This window comes from Ostrinia nubilalis, chromosome 2, assembly GCF_963855985.1.
Source record: "Ostrinia nubilalis chromosome 2, ilOstNubi1.1, whole genome shotgun sequence".
Classification (NCBI taxonomy): domain Eukaryota; kingdom Metazoa; phylum Arthropoda; class Insecta; order Lepidoptera; family Crambidae; genus Ostrinia; species Ostrinia nubilalis.
Genome location: NC_087089.1, coordinates 14,481,465 through 14,505,636, shown reverse-complemented (window position 1 = coordinate 14,505,636; position 24,172 = coordinate 14,481,465). Strand labels below are relative to the sequence as shown.

General features: G+C 34.9%; 3 protein-coding genes across 3 annotated transcripts in view; 2 read left to right on the top strand and 1 right to left on the bottom strand.

Annotated features, from left to right (window-relative positions):
* Window positions 1-24,172, top strand: part of LOC135084983 (5-hydroxytryptamine receptor 2A) — a 135,049-nt gene that overhangs the window by 49,702 nt on the left and 61,175 nt on the right. The gene's annotated exons all lie outside the window — the stretch shown is intronic.
* LOC135086920 (cathepsin B-like) lies at window positions 16,977-17,891 on the top strand. Its single transcript, XM_063981748.1, has one exon. It carries the CDS (start codon window positions 16,977-16,979, stop codon window positions 17,889-17,891), a length of 915 nt encoding a protein of 304 aa, XP_063837818.1.
* LOC135077757 (cathepsin B-like) lies at window positions 20,196-21,104 on the bottom strand. The gene has a single exon (XM_063972331.1). It carries the CDS (start codon window positions 21,102-21,104, stop codon window positions 20,196-20,198), a length of 909 nt encoding a protein of 302 aa, XP_063828401.1.

Below are 24,172 nucleotides of genomic sequence, written 5' to 3'. Positions count from 1 at the left end.
CAGTACAAGCTGGCTCTCGATGGTCACACAATCTAGGTCGCAGGAACCACCTGGATACGGATAGCGCAGGACTGGTGGTGGAAAACCTTGGAGGAGGCCTTTGTTTAGCAGTGGACGGCGTCAGGTTGAAACAAACAAATATAGTAGGTAGAGTTTGCTGGGCGTGCACAAGCTTTTTCTTACGAGCATTATTATAGCTAGCTGCTGCTTCTTCTTTGATCATTTATCACAAAAAAATGATACGAACGAAATAGATATAGGACGAGTTCAAAGTTTACATTAGAATCAACCTTCCTCCATTGCGGGAGACAGATGACTGAAAATGTATTAAACCATTCTAAGATTAAACAACCTCACGCATATGATATAAAGGAGTCATATCAAGACAATCGCAAGTATACCCCCAGCTTTACATTTTCATCTAAACATAAAATATCCGTACACCCGCATATTAAACGGTTCCGCATAATTACACACATTCGTCGCAGTTGCCACATAACTCAAAAGGCAGTGGGAGAAATAGCTGAATGCAGGAACCGTCTCGTAATTCGCTAATTATGGTAATACCACGGTGTGCTCAAAAACCAGCGGCACGATGGAATATCCAGTCGTAGTATAGATAGAACAGCCAGCTCCTTAGAAGAATAGTAAAGAAAGAAAGGTAGCGAAAAAAAACAGAAAAGTTTAAAAAAAGAATGAGCTAAATACGTAATGAAAATGTGAAATAGTTTTTGAATTATGAAGGGGTCAAAAGTGATTCCAAATGGTTCGTGTAATTATATTATTATAATTACAGTCGAACCTGGGTAAGAGAGAATCCAAGGGACCCAAATGTTATTCTCGCTTATAGAGGTTTCTCACTAAAGCAGTTTGTCACTTACGAAGGTTTGGGAGTAGTTACTCTCATTTATAGAGGTTAATAAAAGTCAAGAAACATGGTGCTAGAGCGTTAAGATGATTGTTGTCAACTGGAGCCAAATGTTGAAGATATCAGGTAGGGACAAGCGCACATGTGCACTGCAGCCGTTTGTAATTCCATCGAAAACAATGACGCTTTGGCTTTCTTTGTTTACAAACAAGGATATGAGTTTTGAGATGTCTTTTGAAATATCACTGTAAATAGTCTCGCTTATAGAGGTCAAAAGTAAAAAACTGTCACTTACAGAGGTATACATATATGTGAAAAATTACTATCTCTAAAAGAGGTTTCCACACTGTCACTCATAGAGATATTCGGTATAAAAATGACGGGACCTGACCATTATTGTCGCTTAAAGAGTTTCCTCACTTATCCAGTTTTCACTTATCCTGGTTCGACTGTATAAATTACACACACACGGTGCTGCTCGCCGGTTCTGTTACTTGAACTTGGCATGACACGCTACCGTGTGTCTAGATAAGCTTACTCAACGTGTGATTTAACTATAGCAAAATACTATCGAGTAAGCTACTATCAGACTTTTTATGATAAACGCCTATGAGATTTGACAAAAAATCTAAAATATTTTATTCAATTTAGACCACGCACTGATGGCACTTATGTACGTCAAAATATAGTAAATAAAAAAAAAGATAGCCCTTATGACGCACTTTACATGTCTCCTTATCTTTTGGGCCCTACCAGCGCTTCGAGACAAACATATTATGGCAAGTGCTGAGAAGAAACGCCGGAACAAACTCGCCGGTGCTGAGAAAAAACGCCGGACAACCGAACTAAGTACTTTTTTTTCCACAAAAGTAGGTAGGTACCTATTTGAAAATTGTAACATGCTGGTTTAATTTCATTCTGAAATATTCTACTACCTGAGACTGGCTGTACTTATCATACTGTGTCTTTCAAAGCGGTATGATACTGGAGGGACACCAGCTTCATTTCAGATGTGGGTTAATTAAAGTCTCTTACTGATTGCTCTTGGCAGACTAATTGTACGGATGACGTTCTTATCTATATGTACCTACGAGTATGTGCTATATTCTAACAAAAATATCTAGCTCTACTATCAACTCCATTTACTATAAAAATTATGTACTTACACCTAGTTTTGTTCAACATTAATATGAAAACTCCGAGGAACCATTAAAAAATACGTAACATGAAGAACCCAATCTTATAATTTTTACGTCCAGCCGTAAAACACTGAAATTCACTAAGGAATTAAAATCAGTAATTATTATTATAAACCCATCAAAAACATTCTGTAAAAAACTAGCCAAGTCTCGATGGAGCTGCTTGTTTATCTCTAAAAAGTAATGAAATCTAGACAAAGTCGTGCCAAGTCTATGGTTCCTTACTGCGATTTCTTTATTATTATAATTAATGTTGTGTGACTTGGCCGTTGAAGGGTAATTCTAATCATTGATATAAGTTCGTCATTTTATGTTAGAACGGTGGTCGATTTGACGCTCCAAAAAGAAGAGAGCAGAAGTCTTCGCGCTCGATTTGGCTTGGCTTGGCTCGATTTTAGTATCCCTAGAAATAGTATTTTTGTGTAAGACCGAATCTACGATTGACCTCAATCACACCTGATAGTATGTGATAATTATTTTATTTAATGAGGTCTAAGGTGAAGAACGTTTACTCAGTGAATACTCGTATATCTCATTTAAATTATTACCAAGACAAGACCATAACCACAAGACCACTCGGTCTTACATAAGGCTCGCACTGTCTGTCATAAGTGCCACTAGTGGTCTAAATTGAATGAAATATTTCTGATGTTATTTGTCAAAAAAATATCAGATTTATTTATTTATTTATTTCCACACACATTTACACTATCTTTACAGATGTCATGTACAGTCGAGCTTATAACTACTAATTTGACAAAATCTACCCTAATCTTGACCGATACTTTCTATCACCTTAATTTATACCTATTGTAACTTAACACGATCTACTTTCAAATCCCGATTTAATCAACAGCTAACCCCAATCATTATCAAAGGCGTATCTCAATGTAAACGAGTTTTAATTATTAATTAATCAGAGCTAAGCTGAAACCCTTTCAATGCATTTGTAAGACGTTGAAACCGCAGCGGCAAATCCTTACGCATTAATTAAGAAATGGTACGAGAAACGTCGGGGAGAAACGATGTATTTTTAGAAATAAAATATTATGTAGAGCTACAGTCTGTATTACAGACTTGGTAATCTAATTTTATGAGTAGATTCGATTATCATAAGATACGAGTATTATAGGTTTTCTAAAATAAATATAAACCCATATTGTATTTTTGTAGAAAAGATAAGGAGACAATGTAAAGTGCCCCTCTTTTTTATTACTATTTTTGACGTTCTTAGGTGCCAAAATACTGGTTAAAACTGAATATTTTTGATTTCATTTGATTTGTGACAAAATGCATTAGCGTAGGAAAGCCTAGCCTAGAAAGGATATTTATCAATTTTTCGCGGTAAGCTCATAGATTTGTCGTCTAAAATAGTCGATAAGATTTTATGGTGCGGATCCTAGCCCTAGACCAGTTGGGCTAGCAAAAAAACAAAACATTGTCAAAGTCAAAGTCAAAATTTCTTTATTTGTTTAGACTAATAAATAGTTCTTACAAATCGTCATAAAATATGCTCTTAAGGAGCCTCTACATGTCTCATAATCTTTTTACCCTACCAGCGCTTCGAGACCAACATTTATTGTCGTATTTATATAATACCTATAGGTGTCGATTTTAAACACCATTTGATTTCGTCTCTTTCCAACGTATGAATAGCAAACAGGTTCTTAATTCTTGTAATTCGATATCCACAATACCATATTACATTACACGCTCATTACGATTCCCTGTCAAGTAAACCACTGCTTTAAAAAAGCAATTAACCACGTAATTGGGTCATTGTGGCCGGGTCACGGCTCAAACCCTTCCATTCAGTAATATGTGAACTGCTTCAGCCATTTTTGACTGGGGAAAATGGAGGAAAAATTTACCTGTTACGTAGTTGTTCATTTCATGAAATGAATAACGGTTTCTTAAGTTTGTTGTTACGAAAGATGGAGATCAACTGCCAATATTCACATTAGCGTCCGAGTATGATGTAACTAAAAAAAAACTCAGTAATCCATATAATCTAATAAGTCAAAGTCAAAATATTTTTCCTTTATTTGTATAGTAGACTATTTAAATAGTACTTACAAATCGTCAATATTTTGCTCTTAAGGACACATGTCTCATAATAATCTTTCACTAACTAATAGGTTCACTAACCAATGAAATGGACACTATATGCCAGGCCCCATCTCTACTTACTTGGAGCTGTCAACTTCATAATTTAATATTAATATTCGACAAACAAAATGATGTTTTTTTGGGACGCAACTATCCTACCTATCCTTCTAGGGTCTCAATTTTATTTAACAATTATTTAGTAGAGATTCAGACAAAGTAACTTTCATTCTCAAAGGATGGATTCGACCAAACAAGAGTAAATATTAATCTCAGAATAAATCGTCAGTTTTGACATATTTCCCATACTGAAACTATCAATGTGCCAGTTATACAAGGAGTTATTCTCGGACAAAAGTTTGGTCAAATCGGGCCTTTTAATTGTATGTATTAAAATATACATATGATAGTATAAATGAAACTTACCAGTGATTAACGATGTCACTAACCCTAATCTATTTTTGTAAACCAACCCCAACACAAGTATTTTGCTATGTTATTTGCGGCAATCTATTAATAACCAGCCGTCTGTGGCAAGTTAATTACGTTTCAAACGTCTATCTGATGCTTCGGTTGGTCGCATCTAACACAATCACGTTGTACGGTTTAATTAGAGCCTTTGATGACGTATTTATGAAGCTAAAGTTTTACTCTGAGTTACCGTGGACTTTACACACTAAGGCTGAGTTGCACCACCTAACTTTGACCGTAACTATAACGTTATCCGGTGTATTTTGTATGGAGTTTGACAGATTTTTGACGTTTTTCAAAGTTAAAGTTAGATGGTGGAACCGATTCCGTGGAGGGTAGTTGAACGGGAAGCATGGTCGATCTGTTTTAATGGTTTCAATTTATTATTTAATGGACTTTAGTGTACAAATTTGGTATTATTTTGTGTTCTAAAGTGCAGTGAAGTGATAAATTATAAAAAACATTGAAATGCTTTGAATTTGAGCGCGCATCGAGTGTCGAGTGGGTTGTCGTATGAACAACCCGCTTTGGACCCGGTGGCGTCGTGAAACCTGCATACTTAACTCCACGGAATCCATGAAAAATCAATAGAACTGAAACACCCACGTTCTATTGATAACTATGTCAATTTTCACTCGACATTGGCATTGGCAGAAATAAACCTCCCAGAGAGGTTTGGTTGCCATTATAAAAAATGGTGGAACCTAGCCTAAAATAATGAAAGTTACTTTGTCTGACTCACAGCTAAATAATTGGTACCGTCAAACCTAGGTGGTGCAACTCAGGCTTAAGGTACAGTTACACAGCTCATAAACTGTCATGCTAATTAGCATGCTTAAAACAAGCATGATTATTATTGCATCAATGTTTCAACACAGATAGTACACACACTCATTACTAACACCCTTAGATTAAATATGTACTCGTGTAATATTATTATAATACTCCACACTAAATCATCGTCAATTTTAATAGAAACATTTAGTTAAAATATAAATAATGCAATTAATAGGCCATCGAAAACATCATCTTAGCATATGTATAACGTTCAACACTTCTTGTATCTTAATTTATGGTTAATTTCACTTTACTGCCTTTAGTTGACGCCTTATTAAGCCATAAACCACTCGAAACTATTAACCTAATTGCCGATAATTTAATTTCGGAAACGTTCTAGACTAATGGCGCCGGATAATTTCAGAGAAGGAATAAGCAGGCTTCTGATTCAGCTGGCTCAAAGAGAACAGCTAGGTATTTCAATTTGTTAGAATTTTTTCACTCGAAATTATCTATCGCTCACAGCAAACACGGCTGTGTAAAAAGATAAAGGAATAGTGCCATTGGCCTGAGGAAAAAAATGCACTATGGATTGATACTGGGCAGCACTTGGTCCAAGCCCTGTCACTATCCTTTATCATGAAAATAATGTCGCCATTTTAGGCAATGACTTTTGATTGGTTGATGGACCACAATGGATGTTTTTTCCCAGCTACTGGTTTGCTATTTTCTGTCTTGAGCTTTTAAAAAACTACATTATTATAACTTAGCTTTCAATAATGTCATTGCAATAAGAATAATAATAGAGGGTTTTGTTGTTATTGCAGCATTAAATTTGTATAGAAAAATTGGTATGATATTTCTTTTTTTATTATTATTATCTTCATGAAAACTTCATATTGTGTTTACTGCTTCATATGGGCTATGATTCAATACCCCAATGTAGGTGTTACACCACATTATTATTATGCAGTGAACCTTTTTTAAAGTTGATTATGGAAATGAAATGTAACCGAAAGTAGATTACAGTGTTTTTTTACTTTGCTCGAGTTAAATTGAATTTGAACCATCTTACTTTTATTATGAGTGTTTTGGAATGGTATATCTTTTCGAGATGCAAAGTTAACTGCTTCAATTTACGATCAGTGAGAAATTTTGTTAATCGTATACTTTTTTGTACGAAGGAAGGGTCTAACCCTTTCCTTGAAGGTTATACAGCCTTGCTAGCATTATTGACATTGTCATTTTGCTTTAGGATGGACTTTTAGTCTTTTGTGTCAGAAAGAGCTCAAGTGTGAAACGACAATTGGAGAAAGTTAACCAGCCGTGAAGATGGAATGGAGGAGCAAATCTAAACATTTTAAGGGATTGGTATCGCGAAATAAATAGAAATCGTTCTATAAACTAAAAATAGAGTTAAATGGCCTAGTTAGATGATGTAAAATGCTTTTTCATGTAGCGCAAAACCGCGCCTAGATTTCGTCACTTCGTCACAGGTTAATTTATTTTAAGGTATGAAACGACGTCAAAAACTGGATTAAAAAGAAAAATACTAGCACAGTTAGCGTCAAATAGTTGTTGAAACTTGTGGCCAAAACGTTGACAATACAATCTTATTCCAAGTAAAAAAGACGTGTTGCGAACTTTTTGGCTACTTTTTGTGTCGCGAACTATTTGACGCGGATTGTAGTGACTGAGTTTCTTGCGCTGCTTCTTTTCAGCACTGGCCCATTTATTGTCCCGAAGCAGTGGTAGGGTTAATAGGTGACGTGTAAAAGTGTTTTTTAAAAGCCTACTAGCAAAAATAAAACTTGTTTTATGAGTTTTTAAAGTATTATAGTCTGCTGAACTGACCTTGGCTAGCTGCTTTGTTCTGACGCGAAGTATGAAATTATTACAAAGTCTGATATTAAGTCTTTACTGTATAAAGTTGCTAATTAATTTAAATTGCGCATAATTTGCGCTATTAGCATTTATAACCACTACGCGTGAGGAAAATGCATTATAATCACTTTCACAACATCAAAATTATTAAAATATGTAGAGGTATACTGATAATTTTACAGATACTTAAACTGCTAACATTTTCTTTTATTAGCTGAACTAGTAAGAATATGTGACACCTAATAGGCCTATTGTAGCATTTGGCGAGTTATTATGAAAATACTTTTAACACGGATACATCTTTTTAACTTGCGAAAATAGTAATAATGTAAAATGATTAGAAAATAGTCTAATGCCCGTTTGTACCATCAATCCCCAAATTTTAAGTGACCCTTTTGAAAACAAAATTCCTGTTAAGTGTTACCATAGGGGTCACTTAAAAATTAGGGATTGATGGTGAAAATGGGCATTAATCATGCTTCGAGTCCACCTACGAATAAAAATAAAATCGTATTTTCGTCGCAAATTAGGCAATTCTAAACTTAGTTCTAAGCAATTTTAGTTATAGTAATTCCATGTACCTATGCGTGTTTGTCTTGTTGGTTGTCCTAATAAATATAATAAAAATAAATAAACTAAAATAAATCAAACTTAAAATTAACAAAACATTAGAATCCAATTTTAGGCTAAAAAGCTAAATTGGCACTAGGTGGACCGACGATCTGGTGAAGGTTGCGGGAAGAGCCTGGATGCGGGCAGCGCAAGATCGGTCGTTATGGAAATCCTTGGGGAGGCCTTTGTCCAGCAGTGGACGTCATTTAGCTGAAACCAACGAAGGAACGAAAGCTAAATTGATCAAATAAATGAACAACTGGTGGTTGGAAATTGAATCAAATTGAATATAACGCCATTTTCATCCTGCGATTGCTAGTCAATCTTATTATAGGTTCACAGTTACTATTCTACTTAATATCCAATCTCTGTCACATTTAGAATTTAGCCTTATTTAATTATGATGATACACGTTGTTGCTCAAATGCTGAGCGTAGCACAAGTTGTAGCATAGATCTATCAGCTCGTAAAAGTGCGTACTTGTTAACTTGAGACTTGAACCACAACTTGAACAAAAAAAAACGCGCACTGTTACGAGCTCGCTTGTAGTTAATAAGTTCCAAGAAATCGGAAATATCATAACTCTCCTCTGTTACAACTCTCCTCGGTCTCCCCTAAGTAAGTAGGAAATCAAATGCTTGAATTAGAGACGAGTACCTATTACTGCGCTACCACCATATCAGTTTCGTAAACTGAGTGTGTTAAATAAAATATGTTGGCGCAGAACGCCAGAAAGCTAGGAGAATTCCAAAGCAAGGCATAAAAATTACCTACAATCAGGCTCTAGTATACAAGATTTCAGTTCCATTTCAAGAGTTAATTCACAGTGGTGTAGAAATTAAAGATAAATCTACTGTTACACAATGACGCAATTTTAATTAACATGAAGCCTAATTCATATAGAAAAGCTAAATGTTTAGACAACCTGTTGAAAATCGTTTAAGTTTGGCAAAATATTTCCAAATATTAGTGAACACGTATAAACTTTATAAATCCAATCCCACGCTTCGCATATTACACCCGCGGCCCGGATGCTTTTAATTGATTGTTTCCATAGACTACTAAATATACTAGACAGAATCAGAATAATTAATAATGTGTCAAAACGCCGCCGGCTACGTATACGTAACTTCGTTCGATCGTTCGTTTCACCCAAATGATGTCCACTGCTGGACAAAGGCCTCCCCCAAGGATTTTCATAACTACCGGTCCAGGTTCTCCCTGCGACATTCACCAGATCGTCGGTACACATAGTTGGGGGCCTGCCCACACTACGTCTTCCGGCCTGTAGCCACCATTCGAGAACTTTTCTGCCCCAGCGGCCATCAGCTCCACGAACTGTGTACCCCGCCCACTATTTCACTTGATTTTAGCAATTCTGCGGGCTGTATCGTTTTAAGTTCAATATTCATTTTTCTTTTAAAAAAGTTCGGTTTCTTTATAAATTCCAATATTTTAAAATTCTGCGTAGCCTGTCTAGTACTACATTTGTTTTTGATTTTACCCAACCAAATCGGGTTGGGCAGCCTTTTTTAACATATCAAAAGAGAATCTATATTCGTGGGGAGGAGAAATTCTTTGCATTCACAGTTCGAACAATTTGGATGGAACATAATCATAAATTCAACTTTATTACTAAAAAAATACTGTTGCACCCGAGAAATTGGTAAATTTAAAAAGTAGGACGAATTTGATTTCTTTAGTAAATTTAGTATAACGCCAAGGTGTTAAGGAAAAACTGTGATCAATTGTGCCTATATTCCTCATAAAAGATTGACTAAAACTCATACAAATTCTGAATTAAATTAATAAATAATTTATTACTATTTTATTACTTAAATGCCTTTGTCATAAAGTTAGATGAGTTCACCTATTTAAGATTTAAGAAATCTCATTATTTAGTAATCGCCTGAAAACTATCTATCTGAATTGAAATATTTTCATCCAGGTGGGAACTTGGTAATAACGTATTACCAAACATCATTCAAAGCACTGATGTATGCGAAGTAGCAACATATAATATCAAAATTCTGAAATGTCCACGAAGCCTTTGGGAAATCTCGAGCACGATGCAATATTAGAATTTCGAGCCAGACATTTTTCTAGCTTACACGAGAGTTGGAAACATGCTCTTAAGCGATATTTGAAAAGTTGTAAAACAATATTGACCGATGTGGGTGCAATATTACAAGAGTTAATGTTTTTTAAGGTTGTGTGACTGGACTATTCCGTCTAGATTAAGGCTGGCTTAAATATTTCAGATGAGTAAGATTTCTTAGGCTGTAGTGACGCTGGGCCACAGCTTTTTGAAAATCTAAATCTATACTAAACTCGCAGCCGCCCGCGACTTCGTACGCGTGGATCCCGTTTTACCCCTTAGGGGTGGAGTTTCGTAAAATCCTTTCTTAGCGGATGCCTACGTCATAACATCTACCTGCATGCCTTTCAACCCGATCCGTCCAGTGGTTTGGGTTGTGCGTTGATAGATCACTACCTATGTCAGTCAGCCAGCCAGTCAGTCAACTTTGAGTTTTATATAATTATATAGATATGTATAGATATACATAGATAGAATATATATATATATATATATATATATATAATATATATATAGATAGATTCATAAGGCATTTGATGAGAATTTCAGATTAAATCAAAGTAAAGAGCGTTTACGCCGGTTGGCGCAAAAACAGTACTTTTTCAACCCGTTACAATCATTAACCAGTTACATTACAAATATGTTATAGGCATAAATAATTAGGCAATTTCGTCGTCTAAATAGTTGAGAAAATATTTCGATTAGTATAGTATTTAAGAATTCTATCAAGATAAGTCCACACAGGTTTTCAAATTTCCACTTTAGCGTCAGTTTACAAGCTGAAATTTTTATAAAAATACTGTGAAAACGATATAACAAACATTTATATCCTATAGCATAGGTCCTTAGGCAAATAGTTAGTTGAGAAAATTCTTAGATTTAAGCATTCTACAATAAGAAATCACAAATTCAAAGAACGTGAAATACCCAAAAATCAAAGTGATTTTTACATCATTATTCTTCTTTAATTCAACATAAAAATAGCTTAATATTATAAAATAACATCTTCTTTAAATTATTTACTTTTAAAATATACATAATTCATTGTTATTGTTTTGCTATAAACATTTCAAAACTATTAAAAAACGCCGCGCGCGAATCATTTCCAATGATGCCCCTTGAAACGCCGCGCTTCGCGTAAACGCTCTAAATAACAACATTATTCCATTATAATATAGTTCAATCTTACACGAAGTTGACTTTATCAGCATTTGCAAATTAATCAATGCATAATACATCTCGCGGTGCCTTCTAGAGCGTACACTTTCAGGGTTAAGATAACCTCAACTGTACTAGTTTGCTTCACTGAAATAACAACCGTGATAGTAGTTACATTAAGTTGATAATAATAATAATCATCATCTTTAGTAGGATTCATCAAAACTAAAAGTCAACCAACTTATGGGTGAGTTCATTTTGTCTGTTACTTTTCTAACCTTCAAAAGTAGATAGTATTTTAAAAATAATTTTATCTTCGACCTAAAATTAAGTATGTATGTTCTTCATAAATTACTTTTTTCTTGAGCACGTTTTATATGCTTTCGATATCAATATAAATCGTGCCTATCCATAATTTCATTTTTTAAACAATACATATAAATTGCCAGTTTTCTTATAAATACTCAAATTAATTAGAATAAACAAAATATTACTTAGCAATTAACTAATAAACAAAATAAAAAAATAATGAATATTCTACTTACCTGCAAAAACATGGCCATAATATTTACACAAAAATGAAAAATAATAAAAGTTGCTTAAGACCGTATGGCAGTGATGAGTTACTTGCTGTAAATGGTCACATAATTTAGTTTTTTACTTCGAAATAAGCCTACATGTAAAAGGACAAACACGCGAAGCATGTTGAATATTTAGTTATGTGATTGTAAAAATAAATCCTTGAATAACAACCTTGAAAATATGAGAAAATGTGAGGTATTTTTCAGAATGAATTTATTGATAAAATTATTGAAGTCCCATTAATATTACAAATGCCATGGACACATATAAATAAGCCGAATGGCTCCAATGGACAAGGCGCACAATTTTTGTTGAAGATGCCAAAAAAAACTACAAAAATTTAGAATGAATACTGTATTTTTACTTTTTTGATATCTTTAAAAATGACTGAAATATTCAAGCTCAAAGTGCGCTCTTCCGCTAGGAGCGATTTTCCGCGCGGATTTAGAAAATGTGACGTAGTAACATGAAAAGCTGCATGTAAGATATTATCTGTGTGCAATGGTTAGAATGGTTAGTAGGGGAGCCGAAGCGGGGATTTCGGGACTTACTAAAGAGTGGCAGACTAACATACAAGGAAATACTTTGTACCTGGTTGATTACCTCTAAGTATGAATTTTTGATATAAAACGGCATTAGTTTTTTTAAATCTCAGGTCTTTTGAACGCACATCTGAACGATGTCTGGTTTTAATTTCTTCAGTTACTCCGTGACCATGGCGCTTGCAACAGTGCCGAAATATTGGAAACTCAAAACTAAGGTACATGGTAGCAATCCCGTCAGTAATATAATAGGAAAATGTCTTGAAAAATAAGTAAATCGTATATTACTTTATGTAACTAATTTTATTATGTATCATACTTATAACTAATCAATCACTTCATTCAGAACTAGAAAACGATTCCAAGGATTCCACTTTTCTTCAATAGATGATCAAGATAAAGAGTTATTTATTATAAATTGCTCTTCCAGCATTTCAATTATTCTATCTTACTTGATGAAATCTTTTTCAATTTTATTTACATGGTCATAACATTTTCACCATTCCTCTGCACCAATTTGTGAGGTACACCTGAAACCCCCTATAAAGCAGCTATTATAAGAATAATATTTAAAAAAACCCTCCTTCTGACGCAGTTAGGTAATAAACTAAATGTATCCAATTTCACTCCAACTTACTGTCAACTCAACGACGCGCTTTAAAATCAAAGATTGACTTTGAATTATGCCCTATTTTACAATACACATTGAAAACAATATGACTTGCTTGAGCTTTTTCGACTTTTTCACAAAAATAACAAATAGGCATGAAGAGATTACAAAATTTCTGCAGCGACTGACAGTTCACTTGATTTACGTTGACAGGTGACAATAAAGCCATAGACATTTGCCATATGAAAGACACACTTTTCCAATATTTTTGTTTGCCATGAGATTCTGGTACACCTATACCTATCATTTAATGAAAAGATAAACTAAATTTTTTCAGCACAACGAAAATCTGCTTTGGCGCGTAGCAATGCAACGTGACAACTACAGTTCGGACTTTATGCGTCCACTACACATAAAATAAAATTCGAACTATCGCACATTTTTTTCTTTTTAATTCTAATTCAGTAAAAAATGTTTTTGAAACCTTCATACAAAATTCAAAAGTTATTATCATATGACAGAACTTATGACCAGACTATGTACATTGAATAAAATATTTTTCTTTTTATCATCAAGCTTAGCAGTCTAATAAGTTACTATGACACTCGAGTTAATCCACATTCAGCACCATAGCCTCCCCTTCTACAAGGCCCTCTACAAATGTCAAAACGTCACTTAACCCTTTTAGCACCAGTTCTTTTGTTTTTGAGAAGATGTACCCAAATTTTTATATCAATTTAATTATAGTCCAGTCGTTTGGTACAAATTAACGTGGTTACCTGGAAAGTGTTCCGTGAGTTTTGAAAATTGGTGATTAATTAAATAGATTTCGCTATGCTCTCGCTGTTAGTCTGTTAGTTAAGTGTGATTGCCGCGCTCGTTGCGAAATTGGAAAGATGCTGCCTTAGAGAAGATTTTTGATAGTTACATTCTTTCCTATTTCGTGGTTCCAAATGACGTTCACTGCTGGACAAAGGCGAGAGGCCTTTGGGTTTTCCATAGGTTTTTCATAATGAACAGTCCTGCGCTGCCTGCATTCAGGTTCTTCCCGCAACCTTTACCAGATCATCGGTCCACCTAGTAGGAGGCCTGCCCACGCTACGTCTTCCGCCCGTGGTCGCCACTCAAGAAATTTTCTGCCCCAATGGCCATCGTCTCTACGAGCTATGTGTCCCGCCCACTGCCACTTGATTTTAGCAATTCTGCGTGCTATGTCGGTCACTTTGGTTCTCCTGCGGATCTCCTCATTTCTGATTCGATCACGCAGGGAAACCCCGAGCATAGCCCGCTCCATTACCCTTTGGGTGACCTTGAGCCTTCTTATGAGGCACATAGTAAGCGACCACGTTTCAGAACCTTAAACTTTCCTATTTATTTCACGACTAGCTTTTGCCTGCGGCTTCACCCGCGTGAAATTTAGTGTCACAGATCGACATAAATTATAGCCTATATGTTAATCTGGGTTACAAACAATAATATTGTACAGTTTCAACAAAATCCGTTGAGTACTTTTTGCGTGAAAGAGTAACAAACCTGAGACACAGGAATCTTCCTAGTTCAGGTATCAACCCACCAACATTCTTACTTTTTGTTTTTCCTGATTGTCTTTGTTATCATAATATTATCTGTTATGTTGGTGAGAAACAAACATTACTTTACTTTATTTTAAACTTCCAGACATCCAAACTTTCGCATTTATAATAATAGTAGGATACAATTATGTAATGTAGAAACAAACAAGACAAAAAAAAATGTATACTTCAGCAACGCGAATTTTTTTATACTTCAGCATATTTAGGACACCCGGCAGCGTGTCCTGCCATGATCAAAGAAAAAAGAACTCGCAATTTAGCAGGTACATTAATTTGACTGTTTCACAACTCTAAATCTATTTAACTTACATTACATGAAATTTATCACATTTATCTAAGCTTCTTAGCTTGTCTATGTCGCAAAAATTATAAAATGAAAAAAGTAGTTGTCAAAAACCTTTTTTAAGGCGGATTTTTTTCATTAAGGCGGGCGCGCGCGCGGCTATAAACGAGGTCACAAAATTCGGAAAGAACATAGCGAAATCTATTTATTCACCAATTTTCAAAAATTCCGGAAAACTTTCCAAGTAAAATTAACAAATAACTGGACTATTTACTCGTTATTGAGCACAGAGACACAAACTTGGTTATTTTTCCAGAAAATTTATATTTAAGTGCATAAATGTAAAAATGGCTTCATAGTGCACAAAATTGGCAATAGGTGGCATAATAATGGTTACTTTTATAGCGCCTAGTTTGAAATGTGATTGAACGATGACAACTAACAACAGTTGTCAGTTAGGTAAAATTTTATTTTAGTTGGAAAAAGACAAAAAGTGGTAAATGGGTTAACGTGCGGGGGCTGCAAAATCATGTTGTGACGTCACGGCGTCTTTCCATTCTATACATAGCCAGAACGCAAGGGTGTGAAACTAATCGAGTATAGTTTGGATATGACTTTTTCTACTAAGCTCCTCCAAACTATACACGACCAGTACGCATACGCTGCGTACTGCTCGCGTATACTTTGTAGTGACTTAGGTCAATTATCTTCCTCCAAAATATACATCGCCAGTACGCATACGGACTAATCATGTATGTATTGTAATAAGTGCGTGATTACAATTTATACGCGAATAGTTGCATGCTAGTCATTTTGACTTATTGACCTCTCTTTCTATTACATACTAGCTTTCCGCCCGCGGCTTCGCTCGCGTAGAATTTTGTCTGTTACAGAAAAACAATATCGCGCGCGTATTTGCTCACCGTTTAGACCTACCCTGGACTACGACAAACATTTTAAAACCAAAATCAGCTCAATCGGCCCAGCCGTTCTCGAGTTTTAATCAGACTAACGAACATCAATTCATTTTTATTTATATAGATAGATTAATTCATAGCTGCGTGTCTACTTTAAACATTGAATCATCTTACGACACGTGTCATTGTTTTGATAAAGGATTTTTTGGTGTTTCTTATTCTGCCATAGAAAAGATATTTGTTTTGTGGCTGATATTTCACCAATTGTAGGTATGGAAATATGTCAAAATGATTTTATTCTTGAAATAAAAGTTAATAAATAAAATAAATAATAAATAAATATCCTTAGACATTTTACACTGCGCTTCTAGTCCCAAACTAAGCAAAGCTTGTACTATGGGTACTAGACAATGGATATAAACATAATTAAATACTTTTTTTTGTAAATACATACTTATTATACATAGAAAACACCCAGTCCAATACAAACAAATATGTTCATGCACACAAATGTTTGTACTGTGCGGGAATCGAACCCGCTACCACTTCGAACCACTACACCAAACGGCCGACAATACAAACCTAGCATTTAAAGTCTCGCATAATATTGTATTTAATGCGCGTTGAACTTTCTTCTCTCACTCTCTCTCATATTAATTAAATTGTTATTTAATTTGAAATCTACCTAATCAATTTAATTTCAAAAACCACTTACAATAGTTTTAAAAATCTAGATTTATTATAGATTCAGTAAAATAATAATATTTTATGTAATAATATCAAATAAATGTAATTTTAAATATAGTTCCATATTTTACTGAATTTTACTAAATCAATATCAACTAAACACACTCTAGTCAAGTGTAAGTGGTGTAGTAGAAACTAATCGAGTATAGTTTGGAGATGACTTTTTTTACTAAGCTCCTCCAAACTATACACGATCAGTACGCAAAATTCGTGTATAGTTTGGAGTCACAGATTTACAAACAGGCACTCCGAAATATACACGAGCAGTTTCCTATGGGTGCGTTCTGGCCATGTATAGAACGGAAAGACGCGACGTCACGCGCGAATATTGGAAATTTTTGAAAATTTTAAAAAGTCCGTAAACTTCTCGTGGCTCTATCTTCGGTAATACTGGATGGATTGAGGTGAAATAAAAACTAGTGTAATGTGTGTGATCTAAACTTTAAATTAAGTCATAATTTAACTTAATATTACAACTTATGCGTGTTGTCCATTAGTTATATTCAACATTCAACTAAGTGTTGGTCATCATGTTGTCTTTAATATTATTGGCGTTTATCGGCTCAGCAGTTTCGGAGTTCGACCCCGAAATACATGAAAAATTCATGACGCTACCGAAACATGAGTTTGTGACTTATTTCAACTCTCTCAACCGTTCGTGGACTATCAAAGATTATGGTGAGGATAAAATTCAGATGCATTTTGGTGCTGAAATCAAACTTGATCATGGTCTTCCAACCATAACTCACGATAAGGTTAATTTGCCTATCAATTTTGATGCTAGAACGCAATGGCCGCACTGTGAAACTATTAGAGAGATAAATAACCAAGGCGGATGCGGTTCTTGTTATCTCTTCGGTGCAATCAACTCTGCCTCTGACAGGACTTGCATCCATACCGGCGTCCACGTACGTTTATCTGAGCAAGAAGGAGACTGCGTAAAACCAATGAATGCCTGTAACGGCGGATCTACGTCAGATGTACTGCAATTTTGGGTGCAAAACGGTATTGTAACAAAAGAATGTAAGCCTTACAATGAATTTGAGTTGGCCAGTTCGAATTGCAAACAACAGTGCGTAAATCCTAGCATTCAGTACAGTCAGGATAAACATTTTGGTGAAACTGTTTACCATGTTAATGGTGATCTGGATTCCATCAGTGCTGAGGTTGTTAAAAATGGCCCTGTGGTAATAGCATTTAAAGTTTATGGAGACATTCATAATTACCACGGGGGAGTGTATGAACACTCATATGGAGCGTTTGAGGTAAATCACGCTGTAAGGCTTATAGGATTTGGAGTTGACGAAAGAGGTGTTGACTATTGGATTTTAGCTAATTCCTGGGGACCCGGTTTTGGTGAAGGTGGATTTATCAGAGTTAAACGTGGGCAAGCTGCATTAGGTGTGGAAAGTATGGTGTTTGCAGGGCTACCGAGAAGATATTAATGTAATATTTAATATTTCTTATGACAATAATTTGAATATGTTTTTTGTTTTTGATTTTGTTTTTAATAATTGGTCATTACTTAATTAACCCTACGGTGGTCGCGCTCTAAAATATTACGTTAATGGTCGCGCGGATTACATGCGTAAGCCATTTTATGGAGTAAAAAAAGAAGACATCTCTTTATAAAAACATGTTTCTTAATTTTTATATTTATTGTTATGTATTAGTTAATTAAATAATCAAACAAAGAAACCAGCAGTTCTTCTCAGTTTTTATAAATGAACCAAAATATAAAAATCATAATTTTTCATCAAGAAAATGTCAACTTTGGCAGTTTAGAAATTATTCAGTACTAATTGCACTTATTTATTAATTATATTTTGAACAGGAGATACAGGCCATCATGGAATGATAAGGACAAATAAATTTGTTGCACGAATAACAAGTATTTCCAGTATTGATATCCGCAGTCAAAGTAGCGACCTGAAAAACTCCGCTGTGATGGTTCTGAGTTAGATGGCTAATCACTGGTCTGAGAAACTTGTTCTCTTGTCGAAGAATGTGCACTTCTTCATCAGAAACCGAAGAGTCGCCAGAAGATACGCTTTCATTGTCAATTACTTCTAGCCATTCTGCCATTTGTGCTTTTTGTCTATTGTTCATGTTTTTTATCTGAAATACAATGATTTTATTGAAAACACAAATGTAAATACATACCTATGCCGTAATTATTTATTATAAAGCATTAATTTACACTAATAATGCAAAAACAAACACATTAAATAAAAAAGGTAACTTAAAAAATACTTACATAATTGGTCGCGCGGATTACACGGGTAGACCATCGGCATTTACGGGGCTCCTGCGACACATCCACAAGCGACCTGGCGCTCACACGTCATTAAGTGTGATCTTCGACTATGCAACTTAAAGTACACGAAGTATCAAAACGATCGCGTTGACCGATTTCAAAATATTCGACAATTTGCACGAGTGGATTACGGGTGTAATCCGCGCGACCACTGTAGGGTTAATTTTGTATTGAATAAATTTTTGTATGGCAACCACGTTTTTTTGTTTCTTTTCTAAAACACTGAATTTGAGATGTGACTGAGATGTTATCATAATATGTATATCACAAACCTTTTCAACGATAAGATACTGTACACGTCATCATCATATATCACAGTAAAGTCGACAACACGTCAGTCGTGCTAAATTTTTTTCAAGTCCAAATTACAACTAACTGATGCCACTGATGTTTAGTTTGATGTGCCATTACCAGTCCGTGGGTATGCTACTAGAAGTAATAAGCTTAAAGAGCAAAATTTCTCATTTTTTCATCCAACTACATACATTCATAAAATCGTCTCTCCATTTGTAATTGGGAGTACATATTTGTACGTAGGATATAATACCCAAGGTCCGGGAGGGCTTTTAATTGTTATAGAGATTTACTTTGTAGAAATAAAACACAGCGGTTTTAGAGACGTCAAAAATATAATCCAAGGCAAAAGATACAAGATAAAAAAGAGTAAAATAATAGAAAAGCAAGATATTTTACTGTACTAACCAGAAAACAAACATGTTGTACCTAGTCACCAAATAGCTATTAAAGTCGTCAAAACACATCTCAGTCAGGGTAAAGTGAAACCAAAAACCTCAAGGGTATTTAGGAGTCCCACTTGTTATGTCATCGTTTTTCACAATATGCACCTTATTCAACAAGTGCGTAAGTAGAGTTTTGAATAGCATATCCTTCTTAGATTTGCATAAATAAGCCATTATCACTTTGTTTGGCTTATAAAAGTTGAGAGGTTTGTTAGAATTTTTGGAATTTTTCTTTCGGATTATGTTGACCTTTTCAACTTTATTTGTGAACGTTTTAAGGTAAGAACCTTCAGCATGAAATTCCAGTGAAAATGTCAAAAATATGTTGAAATGACTTTGAATAAAATGTATGTATTTGCTGCTCTTTGCCTTCGGACTTTCCTCTTCTGGCTTTGGCTAATTGAATTGTTTGGTGTCGTCCTTGAAACTTTTTGATGATTTATTGATTAAATCGTTAAATCCTACTTTACTTCAAATCTATCATCAATTAATTTAAATTTTTTATTTTAATACGTTGTCTTGGGTTTATAACACACAAAGAGAAATGTGAATCATAAAAAGGAGAATTTATTTACAAATTATGTTCTACATTAGGTGACTTACCTACCATATTTGTAAGTAGATAAATGATTGAAATCAGGTAAAGGCGATGTTTATAAAAAAACGATTTAAATCATGATGCAATCTTCAAACTAACTTATTTTAGGAAGTCCGCCATAAACGTGATCCTCCAATTTCAATGCTTCTTGACCGCGCTTTATTCTGACGTATCCTTCTTCACCCCAATGTTTACCCCAAGAGTTGGCTGCAAGCCAGTAATCATCACCATTTTCGTCAATGCCAAATCCAATCAGTCTGACAGCATGATAACCAATAAAGTCACCAAATTTATGTACATATACCCCATGTCTATATTTGCGGAAGTCTGCGAAAGCTGTAAACCCTACAACCAAAGGACCATTTTTGATCAGCTCAGCACTGATTGCTTCCACAGTTGGATGGACTTTGTAGGCATTTTCGGCGTAATGCTTGTCTTGACTGTACTCGATGCTGGAATTCCTGCATTCTTCTTTGCACCCATCGTTATAAAGTGCCAGAATATCATAAGGCTTACATTCCTGCGACACAAGTCCGTTTTTCACCCAGAAACTTACAACTTTGGCGGGATCTCCACCTTTACATGATTCTCTAGGGCGAATGCAGTCTCCTTCTTGTTCTGCCAAATGAACGTGCACACCAGCGTGGATGCAAGTCCTGTCTGAAGCAGAGTTGATGGCACCGAAGAGAAAACACGAACCGCACTGGGCTTGGTTATTAACTTCTTTGATTGTTTTACAGTGTGACCATTCCTCTCTAGCGTCGAAATATTCTGGTAGTTCTATCGCGTCATGAGTTATGGTTGGAAGACCATGATTGGAATCAAGCTGTGCACCATAAAAATGCTCGTCCTCACCATAATCTTCAACAGCCCAGGAATGGTTGAGCGAGTTGAAATAACTTATGAATTCATGTTTTGGTAGAGTTTTGAATTTTTCGTGGATTTCGTGGTCGAATTCCGATGCCGCTAAGGCTATGAATGCCAAAAACACTAAACCGAACATAATAACCGCTTATTTTATTCAACTGAAAGTATTTCGAATAATTTATTTTATTTATATGTTTGATTCTCATATTTGGTGCTTTTCAGGAATGTGAAATATTCTCAATAATAAAAAAATCATTTAATTTTATACTGACAATTTATGGTATTGGTCAGCACGTGCTACATAATGGGCACTTAACACAAATTCTTAAGTAATAGTTTTAGATAATAGCAGTCCATTTACGTAAACGTATGACCGTTAACGTAATGTCAACAGTTTTACGAGAATCATAGAATACCTACGTCATTTCATATTTTAGTTTCTACAGACTTACCTTGGTAGAGTTTTAGGAATTCAGATTAAAAACGTAATTATCCTTTGGCAGTCGCGTAAAAAGTAAACGATGTAATTTCTGTGGTTGTCACACTTTGTTTTATAAGAGATAAAAAAATGTGGTCGGAGTATTAGCGGAGTTAAAATATTAGAGACAAATTGTATGAGATATCTTAAAAATAATTATGTGAATATCAATAGTTTGGTGTACCTAAGTACCTATAATGTTTGTAGCAGGTAACTTATTTTTATAGTGTATTTAATTTTGATACTGCAATTAGCTCATGGTGTTATATGTAAATAAATAGGTCATAAATTTATTTTATTACAAGATCGCCTCCTTTAATTTAGCAATTTGTTTACCAAAAGCTTGCAAAAGATATTATATTACTTAAAATACTCAATTTTCACAGTAATTACCATGTTTATGAATCGTGTTCGTCTTAATTCGGTCCTTTATTACGTGACTGACCCAATTTCGATCATTTTCGTTCGTTTCAGCCACTTGAACGGTCCTGCGCTGCCCGCGTCCAGGCTCTTCCCGCGACCTTTACAGATCGTCGGTCCACCTAGTAGTCCACCTAGATCATTTTACATCGTGATAATTAAGGAAATATTGTTATAATCTTTGAACAAGAAAATAAATAACTAACAATAATTGTTTTATGTAGAAGTATAATATTATAAAAAAATTAATAAAATAATTGATTACACAATATCCTCTTTTTGTGAATTAGGATTTTATTGCTTGAGCATTTTCTACATAATTATGTGGGGCTCCCCTCATAAATGTTTCTTTCTTTCTTTAAATTACTAAAATAACCCCGATACTCCATCGATCACCTTAGTGGGAAGAACTATGGGAATCTGGACAAAGACTGAACCACCTCAGTTGGAAAATGAGCTTGCTCTTACTTAAAACTGGTTGATATCTACATTATTAAAGAAAGAAAGAAAGAAAAAATATTTATTTGACAACTAATAGTAAAGTACAAAAACAATGGAGATAAAAATAGAAAAAAAAACTACTATTACTTCTTCTTCTTAGTCGGGCACTCTATGTAGTGTTCGATGACATCTCCGAGGGTAGCTCTCCTGGCGACTCATTAGTTTTTTTTTTTAAAGATGTTATTACACAAATTACTAATAGTCCCGTTAGCCCCTCGTACTAAGCTAAATATGCTTGTATCACGAGTGAGCTCACCACAATAGTCGAGCGGCGGCGAGGACCGAACTCGCGTTCCCCGGATCACGAGTCGGCCAGTCCGACCACTTCACCGTTCGGCTATCGTGGCTTCGAAGTTGGTATCTACTTATGAGCTACTACTGTTACTTTTAATTACTACCCGCTGCTGTAAAGACCACACCTCACGATTCTTTGGAGGTATTTTTTCCTTGGAGGGATCACTGCGTCTGACAGCCACTCCAAGTTGTGAATCCGAGTGTAATGGCTGCGATAAATCTTCAAACCTTGTTACGTTAAAATGTGGCTTCCTTAACCATTTGTGGACTTTGACGGATGTTCGGATTGTTTTGAAAATATCTGCTTGAAGCAGAGAGTGGATGCTCAGGAGGGTGGTGTTTTGTGAAGGGGTCGATGTATGATGGATTCGGGTATTTTGACCGTATGTCAAGCTTGTTGACGCGACAATGGCACAACGGTTTCGGTATGGGAGTGTCGATTCGTATTAAGGCTATGCACGCACACTAATTTTGTTACCGCAACAGTACTTATAACTTTCTCTTTTACACTTTTCTAAAGAGAAAAGAGAGACAACTTAGTATTCATTCTTATCTATGGAGAATTGGAGATACGGTGACGAAAGTCATCCACGCGCGCGCGCCTTGATACAAGCATATAAGTAAGTAACTTATTAGTAATCTGTGATAATACTTACAATAAGCAATACTTTACGGGTCTGCAATAAAAATTGTGTGATGTGAAATGACATAACTGTCATAAAAAACTACCCACAGGAATATCAAGACATTTTGGTGAACGCCATGTAAAATTATTTGTTCCTAGCAATATACAAAAATGTAAAATAAATGAAATTAAAAACATTAAAAACGTGGACGTAATTGAAACTGAAGAATTATCCTTGAAATTAATTAAAGCAAAAAGGATACCGTAAAGTGGTATGAAATAAGAGACCAATTTCATTGTTCAATTAAGTTCTTTGCAACAAACAAATCGGACATTTTCGATTAAATTCGACGAATTAATGCATCGAGAACGAATATTTCGAATAATTTTCGTCTGCACGGAATAATTAACTCGAAAGGTTTTAATTTCGTGCTACAGATAGCATCGACACTGAAAAGATTCGGACAGTTTCATTGGAAAGTGTCAGAATTAAATTGGGATATTTTATAATTACCTTGACTGTATTCCCATAATGGATTAATCATGTACAATTTTAAAGGCGAGACGAGAATATCATTTCGAAATGGAATAATTGGTAATTTTAATTAAAATTAACAGAAATGGCATTTAGGTAAATACCTACATAGCTTTTCAGTTTTTTATACAACTGAGCATTTTTACTAAGTGTAATAAGAAAACAACGGTATTAATAAATAATTTTATAACATTAGAATTTTGAAATGTGGTACCTACTTAATATTATACATAATGTATACAATTGAGAAAAAAAAAGTTTCTTTCAAAATACATCGGTTTAATTAGTTCTAGACTAACTTTAATCGACCGTAGATTATAAATAATATTAAAAATCATGAGGCCTGACCTG